Here is a 23,512-nt window from a genome sequence, read left to right on the forward strand (position 1 = left end):
ATTCCCAAAAACTTGTGTGTAAAACTTTATTTGGGCATTGTTAGCCTTTTATGAGAATGATGCAATGATCCTTACCGTTCATAACAACACTATGCAATACAATGCATTAAATGCAAGACAAAAACCACATAAACCACAAGAACAAAATAAACACAGCGCCGAAGCCCTGCACAAAAGGCATGCGGAAGTCCTCCTCAAGCGCATGCGTATTTGATTTATCAAGTGCGTCTCGCCTTTTGACTTCCTGGTTGTCGCAGGGAGTTTTGGGAATTGTCGTTTGCAAACGGTATTATCCAGCTAATTCTTACGCGAATCCACGGCCTGTGGAACTACAATACCCAGCGACAAAAGCGAGAACACTGTTTTGATTTGATAAGGTACAGTCATCATTCAGAAGGGAAAGCCGGTAGATCATGTGTACTGAGGTGTTCTTAACCAGTTACATGAGTCCGAAGAGTATAGTTTGTTAAGAGGATGGCGGGGGAAATGTCAATACTAGGTAAGACTCATCTGCTGTGAGAATATTACTTTAACACCGCTAGATCTAATGGAAACGCTAAAAGCTTTGACCATTTGAGATGGGCTAACTGAATTGTTTTCCTGATATTAATTGACTAAAAGGTACCAGACTCAGTCGAAACCAAAGAGCTACCATTTTGTATCTCCAAAAGCTTAAAGCGATGTTCATATATTGTCTTTCTTGGCGACGTTTAGTAGCGGTTGGTTTGCAAAGATTTAGTTATTTGAATCCGCGTGATTGACGTATAAAAAAAACGCAGAGCTGATCAACAGAAGTTGATGGTTCCCGGTCGCTGAAAACACAGCTGATGTGGATGTCGTGTTTATCCAGAGCGATTTGCAATTCATAAGACAAACGCGATATACAGTAAATTAAAAACTGTGTAGTAGCCGCGAACCAGCTTACAGAGGGCAACACTAAGGAGTGAGTCTTCTCAGAAACTGAGGTACAGTATTGCACTGTCTCTCATCCTGGTCCTCGGTTGCGCCTGTCTGTGCTCGCGTTTGTTTCAGCCGGTCCACTTGGTTGTCTTGTTACACTTTTTTTTAACTGTTGGCTTTAAAATACCCGTTTAAACGCATGATTTCTAACGATTCGAGCGCACACAACTTTAAGTCTCTCGCCGACTTGTTAATTATAAATAAGGAAGCGAGTTAATTAAGAGGCCAGCTGATGATGAACACACACATGGGAATCGGGCTGAATCAGACAACTTGCACGCTAAATCGAGATTATTCCTTCTGCTTTTGTCACGTCGGTGATATTTCAGCTGAACAACACATTTGATTAAAAAAAGCCTTCAAATAGAAAGTTGGCACTTCAGGAGTTGGAACAAAAACGACAAGGGAAGGTTGGAGAAACACTGCTGTGGAGCAAAGAAAGATACAGACAAGCTGCCAAGTATTGTTTTAAAGCATATTTAGGAAACGGTTGTCAGGTGAGGAATCCAGTGGTTTGATCCTTCAGTGAGGAATACAAGGTGCAGCATTGACAGGTTAGTTTCTTGTTTAATTCCTGGCACCTGGAGTGAGATACAACACATGTAGTTGCATTCAGACTTCCTGAAATTTCAGTTTTGAAGTTTTGACTGCTTTTGCCCTGTTTTACTGTGAAAAGGGTGAGGTTGCAGGAAGTTGTATTTTTCATCCCTGGTGCACAGGGACAAGAGGAGGAGAAGCAGAGCTCGACTGCTGCCCAGCTGGCCTGGCTGAACTGACCTGAACCTGATAAGCACAGGATCAATAGGCCAGATGTCTCCAGTGATGTTGATATTGGTGTAAAAAGGTCACTTTTTTCTGTCCCGTGGTTTGGAATGTCTTCCAGGGTCGGCAGTCCTAGCCCTTTTCCTGGCTGGGTACTTGGGCCAGCAGTATTTGCCACCTCCAAAACCCAGAGTGATTGGGCTGGACCTGGGCACGACGTTCTGCTCCGTGGGGGTGTTCCACCCTGGAGTGGGGGACGTGGAGGTGATCGGGGATGAGGAGGGGCGGAAGAGCATCCCCAGCGTCGTGTCCTTCTCCCCCTCGGGAATCCATGCTGGATACGAGGCACAGGAGCTGGCTGACGCCAACCCTTACAACACCATCTACGATGCCAAGAGGTTCATTGGCAAGCTTTTTAAACCCGAGGAGCTGGAACGAGAGGGCGCTCAATACCAGTTTAAGGTAGATCTCACAACGTCACTTCTTGTGTGCTGTGTGTGACTTGGCTTCGCATGAATGACCAGGGAGGACACCGTTTCACCTCCTGATTGTTACAGCAGTGATGCACGAGAATTATTGTCAATAACGCATGACACATGCGATCGGAGACGTAATCAGAATATTAAAATTGATGCCAAGTGATGCCAGAGCAGCATGAGCTTGTCGGATGACAGTGATTAGCTCTAGAAGATGACAAGAAAGCTCTTATTATGTGCCTTTTCAAAAGCTGGTGGTCTCTTCTAGGTGGTATACAACAACAGGAGTGCAGAGTTCTCAATATCAACCAATCGCACGTTCACAGTCACTCCAGAGTTCATCGGCTCTCGCCTCCTGCTGAAAATGAGGAAGATGGCGGAGAAGCAGCTGGGAGTTCCCATCACTAAGGCCGTCATCTCCGTGCCTGCAGAGTTTGACGAGAGACAGAGGAACTATACCATCAGGGCAGCCAACCTTGCAGGTAGCTCTTCAGATCTCCTTCTTTCCTTTCCTGACGAACGCATCTCATAAAAGACCTTGCAAATGCAAAATATTGCCTTAAAATATGGCGCTCCCTGGTGTGAATCTGAGAATAGCTGAGAAAAATAATTGCTTACACTTCTGTAGCACTTTTCTGGACACTCCACTCAAAGCGCTTTACAGGTAATGGGGTCTCCCCTCCACCACCACCAGTGTGCAGCCCCACCTGGATGATGCGCCAGAACGCTCACCACACATCAGCTATTAGTGGGGAGGAGAGCAGAGTGATGAAGCCAGTTCAGAGGTGGGGATTAATAGGAGGCCATGATTAGTAAGGGCAAAAGGGGTAACAACTGTTCTCTTTTTGAGAAACACCCTGGGGTTTTTAATGACTACGGAGAGTCAGGACCTCGGTTTTACGTCTCACGCGAAGGACGGTGCCTTTTTACAGTATAGTGTCCCCGTCGCTATACTGGGGTATTAGGACCCAGACAGAGGGGTGAGCGCCCCTACTGGCCCCTCTAATACCTGTTCCAGCACCAGCTTTAGTTTTTCCCGGGACATCTGCTATGTAGTTACTGACCAGGCTCACCCCTGCTGAGCTTCAGTGAGTTGCAGAGTGATATAGCTTTTCCTGAAGTTAAAGAAGAAGATAAGGAATGGTCTTAATAACAAGATGTGATTGTGTAGAACCCATGGTATTTAGACATAAGTGTTTATTAAACTGTAGTGAATCACAACTTCAGCTTGGTCTGTGTGCATAACCTGCCTCGTGTCTGGCGTTGTAAGGTCTGGACGTCCTGCGGGTGATTAACGAGCCCACTGCTGCTGCCATGGCGTATGGGCTCCACAAGGCCGATGTCTGCAGTGTGCTGGTGGTGGACCTGGGCGGAGGGACCCTCGATGTGTCCTTGCTGAACAAGCAGGGGGGCATGTTCCTCACAAGGGCCATGGCAGGTAGGATGATTGTGGAGGATTTGCAGAAAGCTTAAAGAAAGCGTTGGCGCGTGCCCTGGTGGCTTTCCTCTTGTCCGGTTGTGTCGTAGCTCTGCCTGTGACTTACTGGTTTTGCAAACTCGGGAACGGCAGTGTGCTTCCTCTGTTCCATGTGGTGTTAGTCGCTCACTGACCCGCGGTCTTGTTCTGACACTGCGCAGGGAATAACAAGCTGGGGGGCCAGGACTTCAACCAGCGGCTGCTGCAGTACGTGGAGGAGCGAGTCCGTCAGCGGCACGGGGCCCTTCCGTCGCGCAAGCAGGACAGGCACCAGCTTCGGCAGGCCGTGGAGCGGGCCAAGCTCAGCCTGACCCTCCAGCCCAGCGCCGTGCTGCGGACCCGGCTCGGGCACGAGGCCGGGGGCGTGCTGTTCGAGGAGCTGATCACCAGGGAGCTCTTCGAGCAGCTGAACGCAGACCTCTTCCAGAAGATCCTCACCCCCATCGAGGAGGTGCTGAGGGAGGGCCAGCTGGACAAAAGGGAAGTAGACGAGATCGTCCTGGTTGGGGGCTCAACCAGAATTCCCCGGATTCGCCAGCTCATCCGCGAGTTTTTCGGGAAGGAGCCCAACACCTCTGTGGACCCAGACCTGGCGGTGGTGACTGGTGTGGCGATTCAGGCGGGGATAATGGGCGGCTCCTGGCCACTGCAGGTCAGCGCTATCGAAATACCCAACAGGCACTTACGCAAGACGAACTTCAACTGATGTCCTTATTTATTTTTATTGTTCCCGGACGCCATCTCGGCTTTCCCCAGGATCACCGTGCATGTTCCTACAGGCCGAGCTGTTCCTGATAAATAGTGTTTGCTTTGTACGGCATTTGAATTAAAAGAAAACATGAACCAGCTTTCCAGCTCACTTCAGAACCATGTCATTCCAGATAGTAATGAGTTTGTTTTAAAAATGGTCAGTCCGTGCTGAGGAATAAACTCACGGGTTTTATTAAAAAATGCAAAAAGATTTGTAAGTACAGCTCGAGTCCCTGAGCGTCACGGAGACGTATCGAAATGATTTTAACTTTTAAAATGCTCCCTCGTCGTACCTGCTGGTCTTCCAGAGCAAGGCCTGGGGTGAAAGCCTTGTGTTATATTTCTGTAATAATGTTCTGGCCAGAGGGAGAGGACAGATCCCCCTGCCCAGGGGTCATCTGCACCCGAGGGACAGATCTGTGATGTTGTGGGTATTTGGGTGCATGAAGGATCTTTCGTGGGATCAAATTCTGTGTTAATGAAAACAGAATTCTGCCAGACAGTTTTTTGATGATTGATATGTACTTACAGTGACTCTGCCACTGAGTTTCCGTAATTGTGCTTTTCCTGAGGGAGTAAAGTGACTGCATTTCTCACTAAAACTGGTGAGGAAGAGGAAACAAATAGTAAACTGTTAAGCGGTTTTGAAGCTTTCAGACATATGCTAAAGGACCCCTGGACCGAGGAAATTCCACTTGCATTTTAAAAGGTACTCCTACCCCACCCTGGTGTTTTGCTGTGGGGCTTTTATAAGGTGCAGCAATTTGCTACTTTTCACTTAAAAACTCACTGGGAAGAAATTTGATTGTTGCTTGCAGGTCTATGGTTTAAAATCCAAAAAGAGCTTTTTTTTATAACTGTGTGGACATCTCATTCCATCCCCCGCTCTCAGTGTCCCATCTTTGGTGTCTTCTTGAAAAAGATGCTTTAGCTCCCCCTGCTGGCGACCTAACTCCTGTGAACTCAGAGCTGCAGAAGACTGAGACTGAGTGCATTTCATCAAACCTAAGAACGTGTTTTAATTTGCTTTACGCTTTTGTTGCACAATTGTATAAAAGGAAAGCCTAAACGTATGCAGCAGTCAAACTGGTGATTTTGTGTAAGCGACAATGTGCACTCCTCTGACCTTATTTGCAAGCAAATTCAGAGAATATTAGGGTTAATACTTCAACCTTCAATTTAGGTTGGGGGTAAACACTGTTACTTTACCACACAGAGTGACAGAGGTTTCACCATGGAACTTTTTTCCAGCATACTTGACAGGAGAAATGGGACCAGTCTTGTCATTCTCCTTTGTGTGTTGTGGGCCCACTGTATGAGGGTTAAAGTAGGTTGGTGTTTAATTCTGTAGCAGGTAATGGAAGTTAATGGAAGCTGGACACTGTAACAGGATCTGTCTGAACTCAGAAAATGTGAATATATTTGTGGACCTGGTTACTCATTCCACTGAAGACTAAGGTTTTCTGCTGTATGTAAAGGAGCTATTTTAGTAATTATTTTCAGTTTACAGCTGTAATGTCTATATATATATAGGGGAAAAAATAAATATGGAAATGTATCTGGTCTGTATTCAACATCTGTATTAGTGTGACAAAACTTTAGCCTGTTTCTTTCTGTATTTTGCACATACATCTAAACAGGATTATGGTGTTCAAAAGTGAATCTTCTAGATTCTCCTCACTGAAGGACAACTGTTTAACTCCAGTGGAAGATAGGACTGCTTATTAATATATTCATTTACTGAAGGGGAAAAGTACCATATGCAACCTATTGCATAGCAGGCAGAAATTAGACTATAAAATGTACCAAACTCCTCTGTGTTGGGCCTGTTGTGTACACAGTCAGTGTCAGACTCGAGGAATGTGGAATCAGGAAGGTCTGTAGAGGTCATGACTGACTGACACCTCCACGACCGGCAGTCCTGTGGGGCACGTGCTTGGCTGCGCCTAAGCCTTGGCACAGCTTTGCGCAAAGATGCTGCTGCTATTCTTTACAAACATCTCGGACGTGTCAAGATTTGGGTTCTCAAGAGCACTGTAGATTTCTATTTATGTTTGGAGAAAACATTTTAATAACCTGCATAAGAAATAAATCAGTATGTGGATGCTCGTTTTGAAGCGGGACATAAAGACGTTTGTTTTCTGCAAATGGGACTATTCTGGATGCAGGACTCCCATCCCACTTACTGCACACTACAGATCATATTGTCGAGCTATTTCAGGGCAGCGAAGCAAGACGATTCTTGAAATTATCACAAGAATCATTTTGCTTGATGTAGCTACCCTTTTATTCCACCTCAGTTTTACTTTGAAGAGGACCACTATTTGAGGTGTTCCTTGTACAGATTAGATTTGAGTTTAAGGGTCTGCAAAACACCAGTCTCGAATCTGGTCCATGCAAGCAAACGGGGAATCCAGACATTTATCAGAAGATGCTATTCCCTTGCTTAGGGTCACTCTCAGTGGATACTGCACTGCTGGAGCCCTGACTGGTGGAGTTACTGCAGGCTGCCTGCTGGGAAGTGACTGGTGGGCAGCTGCAGCAGGGTAATGCTGTCACAGTGCCCTTGGCAAGACAACGCAGGACTAACAGCTGCTGCCGCACAGGAAGGTCACAGAGGTCAAACTGGAAAATAATTTATTGCACCCATTGGTATCACGAAAAAAGCATTCACATACAACAAGAAAAAAAAATAAAAACTGTGAAAAAAGTTCTGAGACTGATACAAACAGCACCTATTAGAGATAAATTGTATTAAAATTTGTATTCCACCCACTCAGCTAAATGCAGCACTTTTTTCTAGTCTAACGAGAGTTTTCAGAGGCTCCTGGACTGATGCATACAGATGGCCAGGCTGTAGCTGCAGTTACACTGAATAAGACCTGCTCATTGATGGTAATTGAAGCCTGCAAGACAAAACCTGCATGGACACAGCTGAACTAATAAACCCACTCCAAAACGGAGATAAAACAATTTGTCAATGTTTATAAGGGAGGGAGGAGTCCATTGATTAAGTAGATAAGGTAAATCACTACTGCACGTGAAAGACCAGACTCGACAACAGCTGTGCCTCACAGCTTAAAAATGACTTGTTCTTCTGTTCCTTAGTCCCTTCATATAATTCCAGCAAACATTGGAACAAAAATGTCTAAAATGTTTTGTCCCATTTTAAATATTTCACTGACATCTTCAGCCGGAGTTGTGAAAAGATAACTGTGACTAGGCAACTTGATTTCTACTACTTCAGTCAACAGTGATGTATAGAATTGGGGTTACCAATCTTGTCCTGTAGATCAGCACCTGCTGATCTTTGTTGCAGCTGAACTCGTTAATTAAATGCTTAAATTGACCTAACAAATTAGGATTGTTCTGCTTAGAAGTTTCAGTTGCCTATGAAACAGTAGTTAAAAAGTAACTCTGGACATGTTGAGGATCAACTAAATTACAAATTAATGGTTCAGTTGCATAACAGAACTCAGCTGGTACAAAAACCTGCAGATGTGGACATCTAGGCTGGGAATTTTTATATCTTCAAACCCTGAAAATAACTGATCTGCATTTCCCTTTAAGATTACATTTTTCCAGCTTTACCTGGAATGACTTCTTGACCTTTCAAATAGGAACCAACCTCAGAAGTTAAAGTTAATACTGCAGTGCAAGCACAATAAATGAGAGCCCATCCCAACAGTGGGATGCATTTACTGTAAATGTTTAAACTGTTTAAAAGGGACAGTGAAAAGCTTTTTTTTAAATTGCAATCCAGCCTTTTTTGTCAGCACAACAGTGAAATACTATTTCTTATACATTTAAAGTTCTTAAAAGAAATCAAAATGTAAGAACTACTAAAGTGATTATCTCCATTGGAGTTCTCTTAAAAATCGCTATCAGAAGACTGGGAAGCCAAACTGACAGTCAAAAGAAGATTAAAAACTATTACAATAATTTTAAAAAATGAAATAAAAAATTAAAAAGCCAAATTGATTAGTGATGTTCCCAGCACATCTTTGACCAGCTTTTTGTGAACCTCAAAATACAAACCACATGTATACTAATTACTATAGCAGTGGAAGAACTGAAAATAAATTTTACTCCCAGACACCCTCTGGAATACAGCAATCTGCATGACAAGTGCAATGGGAGATCTCAACTCAAACTGTAATTAAATAAATAGGAAGGTCAAATTATCACAGCAGCTTCAGCTGTTCAGCTATAACTTCATATGTAAATTCTACAGACTAGACGGTGAGAGTACCGATGAACACTGAAATTATCACTTGGCAGTTTTATCATCACAGCCTTTCAGATCGTTTTGGCGAGCGCTCTTGAAACCTTAGAACAACAGAGATGGAGATGAAACTAAAGAAGCTGTAAAGTACAGCAAGTAAAGAAAACACACATCTGCTTCCTAATAGAAACAAGCAGGTGCAGTAAGCAGAGAGAGACCAGTCTTTGTGAAACAGCAGCGCAAACGATGCCACTGTAAAGGGCTGTAACTGGTGTGGAAGTGTCCCCTGGGACACACTGGGGTTTTTTACTGGCTACCAGCAATCACACACTACAATGCTGGTGGTGAGGCAAAAGCCCCTTCCTCCTAATCTGCACAATACATTACAAGCATCACTGTGATAGTGTTCTTCAGAAACAGATTTAACAAAATGCAAAGTATATTGATTTCTGTATAGCTTTTCCACATTATTTAAAAATACTTTTCATTATTAGATGTTTTAAATCAAAATTTGGCCAGATTAAATATTTTATACTGTAATTTCTGTTTCGTACATTGTCTAATACATGTTAATTTTCCAAACATCACTGGAGGAGTTAAAAAATAAAGTTCCATTATTTATATTTCATGCCCACCTCATTAATATTCTTAATCTGTGTACTTTCATTCTATGTAATAGTCACAGCTACTCTGCTTTGAATGGAACATGCCAAGAAACGGTCTTGTCTGGTTTCACAGCAAAATCTCACAATGACATTGTCAGGGACTTATCAAATGGAATTACATCACTTTGTCTACAGAAAGATTGAAACACCCAATTACTGGGGCACCTCTGTCTTGTGGCCTACTGTATGAAACCTCTGAACTCTCAGTCCAAGGAGAACAGCATACAAAATTTTTACACATCAACTATCCATATTAACAAAAGAATTCAAAGAAGGTTTCCTGAAGTCGCTGCGACAATTTCTACTCTTTATTTCTCCACTTTCTGTGGAGGTAAAGGTAAATCTATCAACTTGTGAACTAGTAACACTGAACCTTAGAAACTTTTTGAAGTTTGAAAAAACGTTCCAGTAGTTTCCAGTGACAAAACATTTCAATACTCACATGGGGTAAACTGCACATTGACAAAAAAATCCCATAAATCACAGTAAACAATCGAATGCCTGGCTGCGATTATATTCAAGTCACCCAGTGCGCAGGAGTCCAGCCTTGCACGACAGTGCAGAGTAAATCAACTGAAAAGGGAACACCAACTGGTCAAAAAGTCCCACCACAGGGGAGTCTCAGAGATGACATTCAGAGTCTAATAACAAGGGAGAGGAAGCCACAGATTTCATCAGTCTTCTCTGTGAGAAGTGCTCATAGTTCTCCAGCTCAACTCCACTTGAGGCTTCAACAATAAAAACAGGACTGTATTTACAGGTGTACGAAGCGGTGGGGTGGACCAGACTTTCCCACTGTCACAGCAGGCAGGCAGACAGTAGCTCGATGAAAAAGACAGAAGTCGGAAGTCTTGTCACTCTGAGGAAGTAAAGCGTTTCGTCGTCAGTGAACGTGCATCTTCAGTGAGGGCTGGTCGAAGGGGGTGATGGCCTCATTGGCGTAGCCGTCGTAGCCATGGTCACCACACAGCGAGAGCTCCTCCGCGCTGCCAACGCCATTGTTGATTTCTGGAATCACCCGAGAGAGAGAAAGGGATCAGCCTACAGTGCGGCTAGGTGTGTGGCATTTCAGTTTCAAACTGTTCTTAAAAATCACAAAACCCATCCCGGGAAGTCATGCCTGAGAAAAGCTTTTATGCCAACACAAGACGCACAAAAAAATGTATTTTCTTGGGAGCAGACAAAAGAGCCTGATTATAAGGCCTTCGAAAGAGCATCGGCGCTGTCCTGTTAAGAGCCCAGCACTGATATGACCAGGATTCACTCACCTTCTGAGCCTACGTTACCAAAGCGCAACCCCAGAGTAAAGGGTGTGCTGCTCTCGGCTCCCGGTAAAGGCATGTGAAGGCGTCTCATGGGTGTGGTAGGGGGCGTGGTAGGAGATAAAATGGCAGGGAGCTGTGGGATGGAAGTGTGCTTGTGGAGGAGGAGGAGGCCAGTCTGGCCGTGCCTCTCTTGTGGAACCGCTACGGTCGTTTACCTTTAGGAAATCCACAAGCACTCAGAAAGCATGCATGGTCAAGCATTTCGCACAAAAAACAGCAGCACATAAAAAGCAAATCTCCTCCAGGGGCTCAAGATAAACATTCACGGCAGAGAGCACACAGAGGCTCCCAGTAGTGTCATCACCTGAAAAGATGAGCTTCTCCTTCATGATATTCACATCCCGGCTGGACCTTCTCACTGCTGCACTCAGCATGATCTGCTCAGGGTTATAACTGCGGATGCTGCCCAGCCGCCACCTGCAACATGGCGCCAGATCAGTAAGCCGCTGCCACTTGTGCCTGTTCTGCACCCCCACAGGCGTTACAAGACATTATCTGGCTCTACGGAGTCTCTCATGCTTTCTCTGGGAGGACGATTTTATAAAACACCAGTCAGAATAAGCGGACATAAAGGACTGGATTAGCTACAGTGTTTCTTCTCTCTTGTGGTTCAGCTGAGTGGGAAACCAACATGCTCTGGTCTACTGATGACTGTTGGGAATGGTATGTTCCACCAGATAGTGGTTTTTTTTTAGGCATGTCAACACTTCATAGAAGCAGTGGCTGAGCCAGAGGGATGAGACACTGGCGGGTTCTGGGGAACAGATGTTTCATGCATGGCATGGGGATACAGTGACTTGGCAAAGAGGCGGAGCCAAGTCACTCACATCATCACTTCCCATCCTGCACCAGCAGGGGAAAGCTTCTGCAGATGCGCAATATCTCTCATGAAACAAGCACAATAGGTGGGAATCGACATCAAATGGCATGAAATCAGAACTTCCCACCATTTATTAGACATTTTCATAACAAAAAAGCAAATAGTTTTATCCTTGGTAAAACAAATGTAGTTTACATAAATCACATTTTTGTATTACCCTTTATATTAAAAATGATTTTATTTCAAAGGGTTTCAATATGGACATACAGTAAATGTTTAAAACTCATTAAATTGCTCTAATTGCTCTGTTGATAGGCTTTATAGACCAATCCACTAGAACAACAATGATTTCAAACATTTGTTTGAATGAACAAAAATGTACAGCAAAATGAAAAGCAATACAACATACGAACAATTTAAATCTACACCACAGAAAATAAGTTTTCAAACATGGAGAAAACTCTTGGTGAATGTTGAGCTGGAGTAACTCGAGGCAAAATAATATATAAAGGAGAAAATAGAACATCTTAAATTATCATGTACAGTATAGAATAGGTACAGTAATGAACAGCCCGGGTAGGCAAACTGGAAAGACTCCCTTGTTTCGAATGAGGAGCATGCCTGGGCCAGCTCGTCTACTCTCATCACTGGGCTTCTCCTCTGCATCCACACTCCAAACAAGCATGCACAGAATGATTACAGATAAAGCTTTATCTGTTCCAACTTCAGCTTCAATAATATTGGACAAACTGGGCCTTTCCACTTTCACTTCTCTTAGAACCTGAAGTGAGGTCAACACATTTAACTTCATGTTTGTCTGGAGCGTGGCTTAACCCTGAAGACCTGCTTGAAAATACCACAATCTCTGCCCCTGTTCTAATTCAATGCACTTTTTTCTTTTGGTACAACAGTCCTCATCTAACTGTGCCCCTAGAAGGTTTCAGTGCCTGTGTAGTGCAATCCATACCTGAAACTAACACTGATTCTGCACAGAACAAATACAAAAAAGCTTATAATTCATTATGTTAATCTCCCCCTCTCCCATGAAGTGGCATTCATACTGCTCCTTCTCAATTTTCATAACTTGCTTTCAAAACTCATCCTAATACATGGCTTGCTCTGAAGGGTGAGTGTGTTGCCCAATACAGAATATATTACAGTAAGTAAAAGCCCAGTAAAGCAGTCCCCATATTTTGGTTGCTCTGAAAAGCATTAAAAGGTCTCAGTACAATGAACAGATAGCTTTCAGATAGACATCACCTTTGTGCTACCATCTGACTGACAAATTCTTCAAAGCAAATAACATTCTAACATCTTTCTCATCTGGAACAGTACAGTTAATAGAGCTTCTGATGAGAAAGAGGCATTTCTGACTGGCCACTTGTGTGAGATGTCAAACTCTACATAGAAAAACCTCCTACACCCATAGGCAGCACAGCATTTGGAAGAAAGGCTAGAAGAGATAGCAAAAAGGAGCAAAGGATCAAGAAGCAGATAGAAAAGAAGAGCCGAGAAGGCTGGGAGAGGGAGGAAGAGGGTTGGGTGAAGAAATTTGAGAGAGAGAAGAAAGGAGAGTGTCATGGGTCTGGAGAGGCGTGCCAGTTACCTGATCATGTGATAGCTGTGAGATGCCAGAATGCAGCACAGAAGAGGAGCATGCACACCAGTCAGAGCGGAAAGGAAAAGAGAACAAAACCAGGCAGAGAAAGAACAGAGTCAGTTTCTTCAACCACGACTGGCAGGCACAAGACACTTTGCCCAGATAGCCACCGCGGGCAAACGCCACAGCCCATCACTGCTGCCTGGACTGGACAGGGCCCCCCACCTAGAAACACTACAGACAAGTGTGGGTTTTAATGGCCTGTGAACCCAGAAAAGTCTCACTCTTGTACAAACCAGCACCATTTATTACACCCACTGGGGTCCATCTCTATCAGGGGGGCATCATGTATTTCAGAAATTTTAGAAAGTAAGGTGGGATTTTAATGACAAATTTAATTAAGAAGTGTTATGTACAGTAAATTATAACTGCATCACAGGCAGGATGACTGCCAGAAGGTCATGGACTAGTTCAACTAGTGCAATGTTGCTGCAGAACCCATCCATAATTCTTCTGGTTTCCATGATGTCCAGGAGCAAAATAGAACATGAGAACAATTAGGACAGGAGATCCCAGAGGAGACTAGTGTAGTGTGAGTCATGCTGTTCTAGGTTAGTGCAGCTTTTTCAATAACAGACCCGAGTGGCTGAAGATCGAGTGCTACTACCCCAACAGTAAGGACTTGTCCTCTACAGTGTAGTACTTATCCATCACGGTTCATGTGCCTCAGGTTAGTGCTTGTACTTTGTTTCCAGTCGAGGGCTGAATGGATAGGATCACCTAGAGACTCAGACTCAGAGTTCAGAACTGAGCAAACTGAGCTTCTCCCAGAATTTCTACCATCCGTGTGCTGCTGGGAGGAGACCTCACTCATGAACTGTCTTCATAGAAAAAAATTCCTTGTCGGCTTAAAGGCTCAATGAGTTATATGATAAGTTCTAAACAATACAAATACCTAATTTATCTATCTATGAAATAATCCAAGCTACCAGAAATAATGCTTTCCGATTTACATCATAAGGAAATGTTCTCGATGTTTTGCTTTTTCTGGAAACGTAAAGTATTGGACCAAACTGCACTCCTGCAGCACTCTGAGGCTTTGCAGTAGATGAAATGACGTCATTAAGGGTTTGCAGGACAACCATCTATGTATTTTATTCAGGAACAGAACTCATGTCAAGAGGCAAAACAAAGAAAAAGAAAGGGTCAAGGTTAAGAATTATTTACATTTCTGCTGATGCACACCTGGTGAGCAGCTCTTATCAGCATTTTATCTCAGACATCAACATCAGAGGAAATTTACTAATTTGGGGGGAATTTCATGTAATCTAGACAGCAGCATTTTCATGAAAAACTGGATGAACAGCAATGGATGTTACTTAAATTCCAGCTACGTATACCATGGAACATTTCAGCAAATCCCTCACCACTCCTCATCCAGCTACAGTGCTTGTTCCAGTGATATTCATGCCTCTTTCTCTGCCTGTCTCTCCAATTTCAGCAACTATGGGGATGAAGCTGACAAGTGATGCTCTGTGCTGAGACTACAGAATATCTCATTTTAGGGTTAAACAACAAACATACTTTGGAATTTTACCCACAGAGTTTTTTTAGCCATAAAATAATTTTAGTCATTCTGGCACATAAATGGTTAATATAGACTTCTAATTCCTCTAACTAATTCCTCCGCTGCTTTCCGTCCTGCTCAGAAATCTGAGCCTTCAAGATACTTGTTCATGAAACCTGTCTTTTGGAGTTAACTTTTCCCTTCAGATTATGAGACCTTAAAAACACTGAACAATCTGAAATGAGAGTCTTACAGCCAGTCCACTGTTTGCTTGTTTAATTACTTTGTTACCTGTAAGTGAAGTGACTAAATAGTCAAACAAAACTTCATTTTTATTTTATTTTGCTGTTTGAGGAGTTGAAGCAATACAAATCACAGACTGGCAGAGTGTGTTGTCAAAGCTACTGTGGGGAAACCCAGGAACACCAAGGCTCCTGCATGGACCAATGTCTTTCCCCAAGGAAGGGTCTCATAGGAAATCAGATAACAAGAGTTCAGGATGAAGTTTCTCCCCCCTGTGATTGGAGAGCTGAAAACAATTAGATAGGGACAGCATAGGCACCATATTGAGATATGAAAATATACATCACTGAAGGAGGCCCCATGTCACAGTGGTTAAAATGCACATTTTTAGCAAGAAGCACAGCTTGCTCTGCTGTCTGCAAGTCCACAGGCACTGATTAAACAAAGATGGCACACTCCACTGCTTTAGTGAGCATCAGCCGAAGACAGGAGGATGGGGCGCGTTTTATTGCACTAGTGCATTCAGGACTGCTCCGGCTGGCATGTCAGAGCCAGCGCAGATATAAGGTGATGTGACTTTCGGCTGTTACGAGATCTATTTTGGGCAGAGAGCAAACACTTCATCCTGCATTGGAGGCCAATTATAATCGAGCTCAGTATCGCCAGAGCATGAATTGCAGCTCACAGTGGTTAACTCTGTGAGAGAACGAGACCCTGCACTAAGGCTGCTGCAGATGTCAAGACCAACAGAACTCTCCTGGAGATCCCACTAATTCTGCCCTGCCTTTGAAATGGACTTCGGTGCTTTCTGAGGCGTGTCCCCTGTAGGTCTCATTTTCTGAGACTCGTCTCTTCTCATCAGCAAAAATTTTGTACTGGAGAAACAAAACAGCAATAAGGTAAAAAAGCTGATGAGAAGTGGAGCCTTGGATTTATCGCAAAATTAGGGAGTTGTCATGCACATCCTCATATCTAGTATATCAGCTATCAAGCACAAAGAAAAGGAGGTACTTACTTCTGGAGTACAAAAATTCCTATTATTAAAGAAAAAGAAACAAGATCCGATGTTATCCAGACCAGGCAGTATTCATCTGGAGTCTGCAAAAAGAAATAGAGCTGTTATCCTAAGATAAAGGACACTAGGTGTCAGTCTAACTTAAATAATATATAAATATCCTATAAGGATATATATACACAATATCCTATATTATAAGTACCTATAATATATACGCAACAGTGAGGGCTAAGCAAGCATCTAATGGTCTAGATCATAAAGACTGCTGAAACTAACAACCTATACAACGGCACTCGTCATGAGTCAGCCTTTTCCAGACCAAAATTATCTGCTGATGACAAGAAAAAAAATGTTTTGAGCACTGAGCCTTTCTTCTTCAATTTTCCAAAACATAGAGGAGAATGAAGACTCTTTTAAGCACTTGCTATTTTCTAAATGATCAGAAAGTTGGACTCATACAAAGAATACAGACAGAGCACAAGAGGAAGTGAACAGTGCTCTAGCTACACATTGCCTGATTAAACCCCTGCAGGCCCTTGTGTTTGAACAGGAGTGCTCTGTTTCCTTACCATGAGCCAGATGGGATAAGGCACCTTTTTAAGAATGTGTGGGGCATCGGAAGAGACAGATGGCACACCACTGCACCACAGCACAGAGAACAGCCAGGGCTCGTTCACAGTGAAGAGATTCAGGCTGATGTTGGAAGCCGAGAACGCCCTGTTCAGGAACACAGAAACACCTTTTCATCCTGTTTTCATAAAGCCTAATTTTCTCCAGAAATCCATGAAAAGGTACCATACTTCGTTTATTTTCCCCCAATTCAATACCTTTGAGTAAATTTACTCCTACATTGGATGAACCACTTATAGTATAGCGTTGCTTTTAATTTATATGAATAATCAGGCAATTACATTTTTATGGATTCAGATGACACTAAATTGAAAAAACTTTTATAGTAAAACAAAATAGAAATGAATACTACATTTACAAGAAAGACAAAAAATAAAGCTATATAAAGAAATAAAAGCTGGAGTATTTTTGCAATTCAAATAGGCTTTACTTTTTAAATCCTTACAGAAACTTTTTAAAAGCAACAGTCTCACCAGTATAATTTTGTTCTTTTGATTTTAGCAATATCTTTAAAGTTCTAATGGCCAATTTCCCATTGTTTCTGTTTGAAATGTTGTCATACAATTTTGGAGCTATAAGATAGCAGGAGCTCACTACCATGAGCACAGTCTTCCATTACCTGCCAAAGGCAGTGCTGCTGTCCACTGTGGTAGTGTGCACAGCGTGAGCAGAGAAGCAAATTACGTGACTCGGCAGCCTTCTCCCTTTTTTGCTTCAAGTCAATTTTTAAATTGTAAACATGCATATTAATTTCATGTCATGAACACTTGCCAGAGCTGATGTCCAGCAAGATCTGGCACAAACGACTGTCCCTTGAGCTAGATGGGCAAATGGCCTCCTGTCGTTTGTAACATTTTGGTTTTTATGTCTGATAGTGCTTCTCTTCTGTATTGAGGTCATATGGTTACAGCACGCTGCTTGAAAACAAATCCACAAATGTTTTATATCGGCAAATGTGTTTCAGTTGCACATTCAGGGTTGTCAGCTGATGAGTCAAGTTCTGCACCGTGCAGTTCGGCTGAAACTTGCATAACAGACAGCTGAAAGTTGAATTACATAACATCTGAGACTTCCCACTGATTCACAGCTCAAGTGTATTTCTAAGAGAGCTTGGTAAGCCATATGCAAAGCAAACAAGGCTTTCATAATTTATAGAGTAGCAATGTTTTGCAGAATCAAATGCATCAAAATGGAAGATTGGGTCCAGATAAGACCTAATGCATCAGAAGCCTGCTGAGTTTTCTTAGTCTTGATTTAAGGATTAAAACTCCCATGTTGCTGCAAAACGGGAGACGTGCAGTCACAAAGTAAGTGGTGGGAGGTGAAGATTAACTTGGGGCTAAAGCCTGTGATTTTCTATGCCGCAACCCGTCACCTTCACAGAGGTGGGGGGGGTTTAGTTTCCTTAGTTTGTCTAAAGGTCCCTGAAGCAGTCCATCATTCCTTTCACATCTCCGCTTTGCTGGCTGGGCACATCTTTCCAGGCCCAGGGGAAGCCAGGAGCGTGAGCTCACCTGATTTCCCGAGGGCTGGCCTGGTTGTAACGCAGGCTGAGCTTGACGATGCCTTCCTGCCGCAGTGCCTCCACAGACGCCTTCACTGCCGAGGTCTGCTGGAGGCCTGGGGCCATCTGCCGCACCAGCTGTCTGTCCGTGTGCGGTGTCCACATGACCTGGAGAGGAGCACACCTGCAGTTTACCACCCAGATCCATTAGCTGCTCACTTCCAAGCCAGGCTGGACGTGCTCAGCAGCCTCAGTGGCCTCCTCTTGCTTGTTACCTTCCTTACATTCACTGTCCAGCGTCAGCAGACCTACCACTGCACTGGGCACACGATAACGTGCGGACGAGGAGGCGAACGCTCACGGGCGGCTGGTCGCCGGAGGTGCCTCACCAGCTCCTGCTGTATTCCGGACTGCAGCACCGTGTCCAGGGTGGCGTTGATCCAGCCGTCGTGGAAGGGGTGCTCCTCGGGGGGCTGGCGCAGGGTGAGGAGCACCGATCTGTTGTTCCTCGCCGCCAGCTGCAGCAGCTCCCTTAGGGAGCAAACGGACTGGTTGTCGGCCTGAGCCAAGTCCTTCTGGGAGAGCTGGTGCGCCGTCCAGAAGGGGTCGTCCTGACAGACGGAGGCGGAGGACAGACAGACAGGAAGCAAGAACAACCGGAGTCTTAAATTCGTGCTTTTATGTCCACTGACCACTAGAGGTCTCTAGCGTACAGTTTTTTTTCCAGTAGATCTTAACGGTCCTCTATTAATTGCTGCTGTTCTCCATTATGAACGTGAGAAGGAACAAATAAAAGAACAATAATTGCGAAACATTTCTATACTTTTGTATTTGTGATGTTTGTGTTTAGCTTGAAAAAAACAATCCTGCCGTGTTGTGATCTCGGGCGTCCCGAGGGCAAATTCCGCAGTAACAGGCTGCCGCTGAGAAGAGTCCTGCCATGACTCACCCAGCTGTTACAAAAACTACTCGATACAGTCAAGAGCACTCATGCAAAGATAAACCATTGCCAAAATGAACATGAAAACTCTGTAAATATCACGTGATTTCTGTGTACAATTTTAACAACCCTCTACTGGTAATTTTCTATTACTTCATTACACCACGTTGCAAACCAAGAGCTCCGCAGTATTCCGAAAATGAAAACCATGGAAGAAGTCCGGCACAAAGGGAGGCCGCAGGTGGTACCTTCAGAAACCACTGTCCAGCGTTAAGAGCCTGCAGGTCAGTCCAGTTGAACATGGCGGCATCCTCGAACTGCCTCTCGGGGAAGACCCACTCCACGTTGGTGGTCCTCCTCAGAGTGCGGTCCCGCATGAGGAAGGGCACGCCGTCCAGGCTGCGAGACAGGACACGCGAGACTGCGGCTTCCACTGCCGAACTCGACCATGCTCCACTCCGCCCCGACCCGCCCACCACACCGCCCCGGACAGAAACCTGAGCCTATTCTCCATACATCTGAGTGAAATAAAGGAAGGAACCCATTTTACTACAAAGCTATTAGAAAATACTGGGCAAAGCTCTTTTTAGCTTCTTGGCTGGTTTCAACAGCTGCAGAACCACAGCTGATGAAGTCTGAAGAACTAGGCTGTCCTTAATGTTAAGGAGCGATGTACTGAACACATAGAAACAACTGTGCATGAACAGCACTTCAGTCATGGGAACATCTGGACACACTTCCTGGAGAGCTCCCGGGACCCCAACATGCCTGTGTTTTGCTCATTATTTATGTCATCTACCACTAGCGCAAGGACGAGAAGCCACTGTTAGTTGAATATGCACTCGATGAACTTTCATATTTTACACCACCCACGTGCGGCACACACTGCCCATTAGACACCAGTATGTCCTGTCAAACACGCTCAGTCGAAACCAGCTCTAGAACATCCTTGAATAAGGCAAGTGCAGCTTCATATAATGCAACGCAAATGTGAAAGAAGATCAGAGATTAAAGATACGGTGACAATTACTTGACACAGAGTCGACCTGAAGACGGATGGGTCTCTGAAGAGCCCATCGTCGCCAGAGCAGACAAGCTCTTTAGCTCATCTCATCTAGCCTCCTCTGTGCATGTCATTGTAGTCTTTTGGCCAGGGAGCCCTTGTCAGACGGTAGCTTGTGCATTCCTTTGTGAAAACACAGAAACACAGGCTGAGCGGCACCTGACGGTGCCTGACCTGCCTCTGACCTCTCACTCGAATGGCACGCGTCCTCGCACGCTGCCCATCCCCCTATCGTTTTCCTTCCCACTTGCAGGTCTGTCCCCGGAGGGAGGCGGATCAGCCCCCTGCCGAGGTGCAGCTCATTACCTGATGGTCACGTCCACCTCCCATCCCCTGACCTTCTGCTGCAGGGCCTTACGGAAGGACATCAGCGTGTTTTCTGGAGCAAGCTGAGTCAGAAAAGAGAGACAGTAAGGTCACCCACAGAGTTCTGTGCTTCATGACCCCACCAGTACTTTGCTGTGATAAGGTGGAATCCTTACCCTTTAGTTGAAATGTTATTTTTTCCCACATTATTTTATTAGCTGAACGTCAGAACCATTCAAGATCTTGCAGTGTAAATTCAAATTCGAACATCAGTCCAAAATGAAGTTAAAGTACTCGTTACCATAAACCAAGAGGAAATCCAAGTATAGAGGTGGTATAAATCATGAATTGATTCATGAAGAATATAGGCCTTTGGTTTCTGAGACTCCAAGATACCACAGATTTATGCAAGCACAAGAATTGCATAATATGAAAGATGACAATGAATACACAAACATGAATAAAGTAGAATTTCATACATATACAAAGCACAATTAAGCATCATATTCTTGATTCTTTCTTGACAGACACGGAATCTATGTGAAAAGTTTTAATGATTAAGAAGTGAGCATTCTAGCTCACTCCGCTATTCTATACCCACTTCGAAGTGATAGATGATTCAGGGACCGCAAGGACAAATCACGGCAAGAGATTGATCCACTTGTTTGACATGGAAATACCTCGATCAACAAGCCTTTCCCAGGTAGGATGGCGCTCAGATGGAAATATTGCAAATCGGCAGCTTGGTTATAAAATTCCATGGTTACAAAGACAGCCGATGCATCAGAAACTCCTGCAGGTGACATTAAGCTATAAATGTGTGCGAATGTTATTTACTGTAGGTGTGATTGCACTCTAATTCTGTCTATCATTTCACCCATGGCAACTGGAGAAAAGGCACAAAGCAGCAGTATTGCAGATGAAACAGGAATAAACCAACTTAATGAGTGATGTCTGTCTTTGCTCCTTGCCTGTTGAGGGGCTTTTAGACGTTATTCATTTTCCTTCTGGCTAACCCCTTTCAACACAGATTAGCTAAAACAAACACTGAAGAGCAGATGTAAGTTTAGGATTCTGAATTCCCTGAACCCCCACCAGGCCAGAATGCCTTGAGAAATCCTCTGAACTTTTCACACTTAAAACAGTAAAGATGTTTTTTTCATCATCACTTAGACCCTAAAAGTATTGTTACATCCAAAACGAAAGACAAGTATTGCATTCCAGTAAGTACAACCTGTCTCACACACTTCTACCTCTCTGCTATCTGTAGCCTCTGCTTCCTAAAGAGTCATGATGGTCTCAGATTGTGTAATTGGACCCTCAGTCCAGCAGAAGAGCACGGAGTCCAGGACAAGGGGGAACACAGAGGCTTCACAGGGAGGCAGGGAGGACCATCCGACAAAACCACTGGTCCCCACTTATTAACATTTGGAAAAACAACAACTCCCCATGATCAAGGCATTCCCCCGCTGAATGGCTGTGCCAGGTTACCCACCATTGGAGCTCCTCGACGGCCAATGACCTCAGGCCGCGGAGACAGGCTGCTTCTCTCCATCAGGCAGGGAGAGGTGATGGCAAGGGGCACCAGGTAGAGAGCCAACAGGGCACACGCATAGACAAGGAACAGAACCGCCTGGAAACCTGTGGAGCGAACACAGCATCTGTCCCATCACTCCCTCCTGGGACAGCCACACCCACCCCAAGTGACAAAATCAGATTTTAACAAAGCCTGCTGAAAAACATTTGGCAACTTCAGACCCTCAGGAACCAGGGCTCACCAAACTGTAATGTGCAATGTCTACTTAAAAAAGGCAAATCAATTTAGATTAATACATTACATGCTATGCACTATGTCTTCATTTTAAAACAGCACCCAGGTAAGAGAACTGTTTCCCTGACTCATTGTGTCCTGACCCAGGACAATGACAGCAGCATCTGGACTGTGGGAGAGAAAGTTTCCCAAGGTCGTTATCTAAGGTTAGATTACGTGTTGCAGATAGAGTAGCGGAAAACATCCACCTCTGCCCTCTGGGAGTGCACTGGAATTCTTCACGGCTTTTCAGCAAAGTGACAGACATTAACAAAGGACTAGGGCAGACTAGCTCATCATTTCCAACCCCCTACAATTTAATTATACAATAAAAATTCATCAAGACCTTAAGTCTCTTATTGGAAGGATAACATGTTTGGAATGGTTCTCTTTTTTAAAACATGCAATAATAGTTCTTCAAAGAAAGACACTTAGATTGTATACTGCAACTTGCCATGAAGTGCAACAACTTGACACACCCGCCAATGTTTTATAATAACGATTTCCACTTGGTTTTACATAGCGATATTTGATCACTGTGGTCAAGAGGTACTTACCTGTCTTCTCTGACCGGGCAAACAGCCCCGCCACCAGCCATGCCAGCACTGTCATCACGGCCACGGCCCCTATATGCAGGAAAGGGCCTTTCGCCTGCAGACATTGAAATAATGAGGATGAGTACTTTTTTTACACATCTCTGCATTATCCGAGCATTGAAGATAAAAGTCGTGAAGATAAGTCAGAAAGATTGGAGGATTTTTCAAGCTGATATTGCACTGCATAGTGATCTGTGCCGTAATCTAATTACGGAGAGGAGAAAACATCTACTTCTGCTCATCGCAGCAAAGTTGACACCATATGGCATCTCCACTCTTGTTTTCGGACTTCAGAGCCAAGAAGGACTGCATACCATCTGTTGTCTATAGATATCTCCCTCACACACATCATCTGTCATCATCGCCAAACCACACACTCTGCTGGCAGTTCTTCCTCGATCCAGCCACGCTTGGAGAACTGGCAGGGTCTGAACTTGTTCCCCTGGGTAACAGTGCAGAGCATCACCCCCTCAGTCCCAGAGAGCCACAGGGGCTGCTGGCTTTCCTCATGTTTCAGATCAATTTCACTCTTGACTGATTTGGTCTGAATGACAGCTTAAGTCGCCTACAAGCTTGAGTCCCCCATGAGACCTGCAGGACCTGGAGCGAGAAGAGTTGCTGTAGGTGAAGCTGGAAATCTCATGGTTAAATGGAAAATGGTTCAGGGATAAGATCTGGAGTTCCTTCTGTACATGGCTGGGTGGGGGAAATTACACAGCTGTATCTAGAAACTAGCTGAGAAAAAACTTTCTTTTACCGCACTGAATAAATGTGGAGA

The 23,512-nt window shown here is 44.2% G+C and overlaps 2 protein-coding genes across 6 annotated transcripts in view; one reads left to right on the forward strand and one right to left on the reverse strand.

Annotated features, from left to right (window-relative positions):
• The first annotated feature begins 351 nt into the window (after positions 1 to 351).
• hspa13 (heat shock protein family A (Hsp70) member 13) lies at positions 352 to 4,525 on the forward strand. The gene is made up of 5 exons (XM_088638344.1): positions 352 to 499; positions 1,844 to 2,184; positions 2,467 to 2,680; positions 3,469 to 3,636; positions 3,837 to 4,525. The coding sequence occupies exons 1-5, from the start codon at positions 475 to 477 to the stop codon at positions 4,379 to 4,381; spliced, it is 1,293 nt and encodes a 430-aa protein (XP_088494470.1). The 5' UTR covers positions 352 to 474; the 3' UTR covers positions 4,382 to 4,525.
• Positions 4,526 to 7,045: 2,520 nt separating this feature from the next.
• Positions 7,046 to 23,512, reverse strand: part of LOC148657706 (glycerophosphodiester phosphodiesterase 2-like) — a 64,547-nt gene continuing 48,080 nt past the window's right edge. For 4 of the 5 annotated variants that reach the window (XM_088638340.1, XM_088638338.1, XM_088638343.1 and 1 more), the window contains 11 exons: positions 22,696 to 22,789; positions 21,824 to 21,969; positions 20,329 to 20,411; positions 19,208 to 19,358; positions 18,409 to 18,630; positions 18,030 to 18,187; positions 16,455 to 16,602; positions 15,886 to 15,968; positions 13,067 to 13,081; positions 10,945 to 11,057; positions 7,046 to 10,323 (listed from right to left, as the gene is read on the reverse strand). In XM_088638340.1, the coding sequence (XP_088494466.1) occupies positions 10,199 to 10,323; positions 10,945 to 11,057; positions 13,067 to 13,081; positions 15,886 to 15,968; positions 16,455 to 16,602; positions 18,030 to 18,187; positions 18,409 to 18,630; positions 19,208 to 19,358; positions 20,329 to 20,411; positions 21,824 to 21,969; positions 22,696 to 22,789 (1,338 nt within the window). In that variant the 3' untranslated portion in view covers positions 7,046 to 10,198. The remainder of the gene's footprint in view (positions 10,324 to 10,944; positions 11,058 to 13,066; positions 13,082 to 15,885; positions 15,969 to 16,454; positions 16,603 to 18,029; positions 18,188 to 18,408; positions 18,631 to 19,207; positions 19,359 to 20,328; positions 20,412 to 21,823; positions 21,970 to 22,695; positions 22,790 to 23,512) is intronic. The other variant, XM_088638341.1, reaches the window with a different exon arrangement.

Source organism: Lepisosteus platostomus, chromosome 7 (assembly GCF_059453375.1).
Source record: "Lepisosteus platostomus isolate fLepPlt1 chromosome 7, fLepPlt1.hap1, whole genome shotgun sequence".
Classification (NCBI taxonomy): domain Eukaryota; kingdom Metazoa; phylum Chordata; class Actinopteri; order Semionotiformes; family Lepisosteidae; genus Lepisosteus; species Lepisosteus platostomus.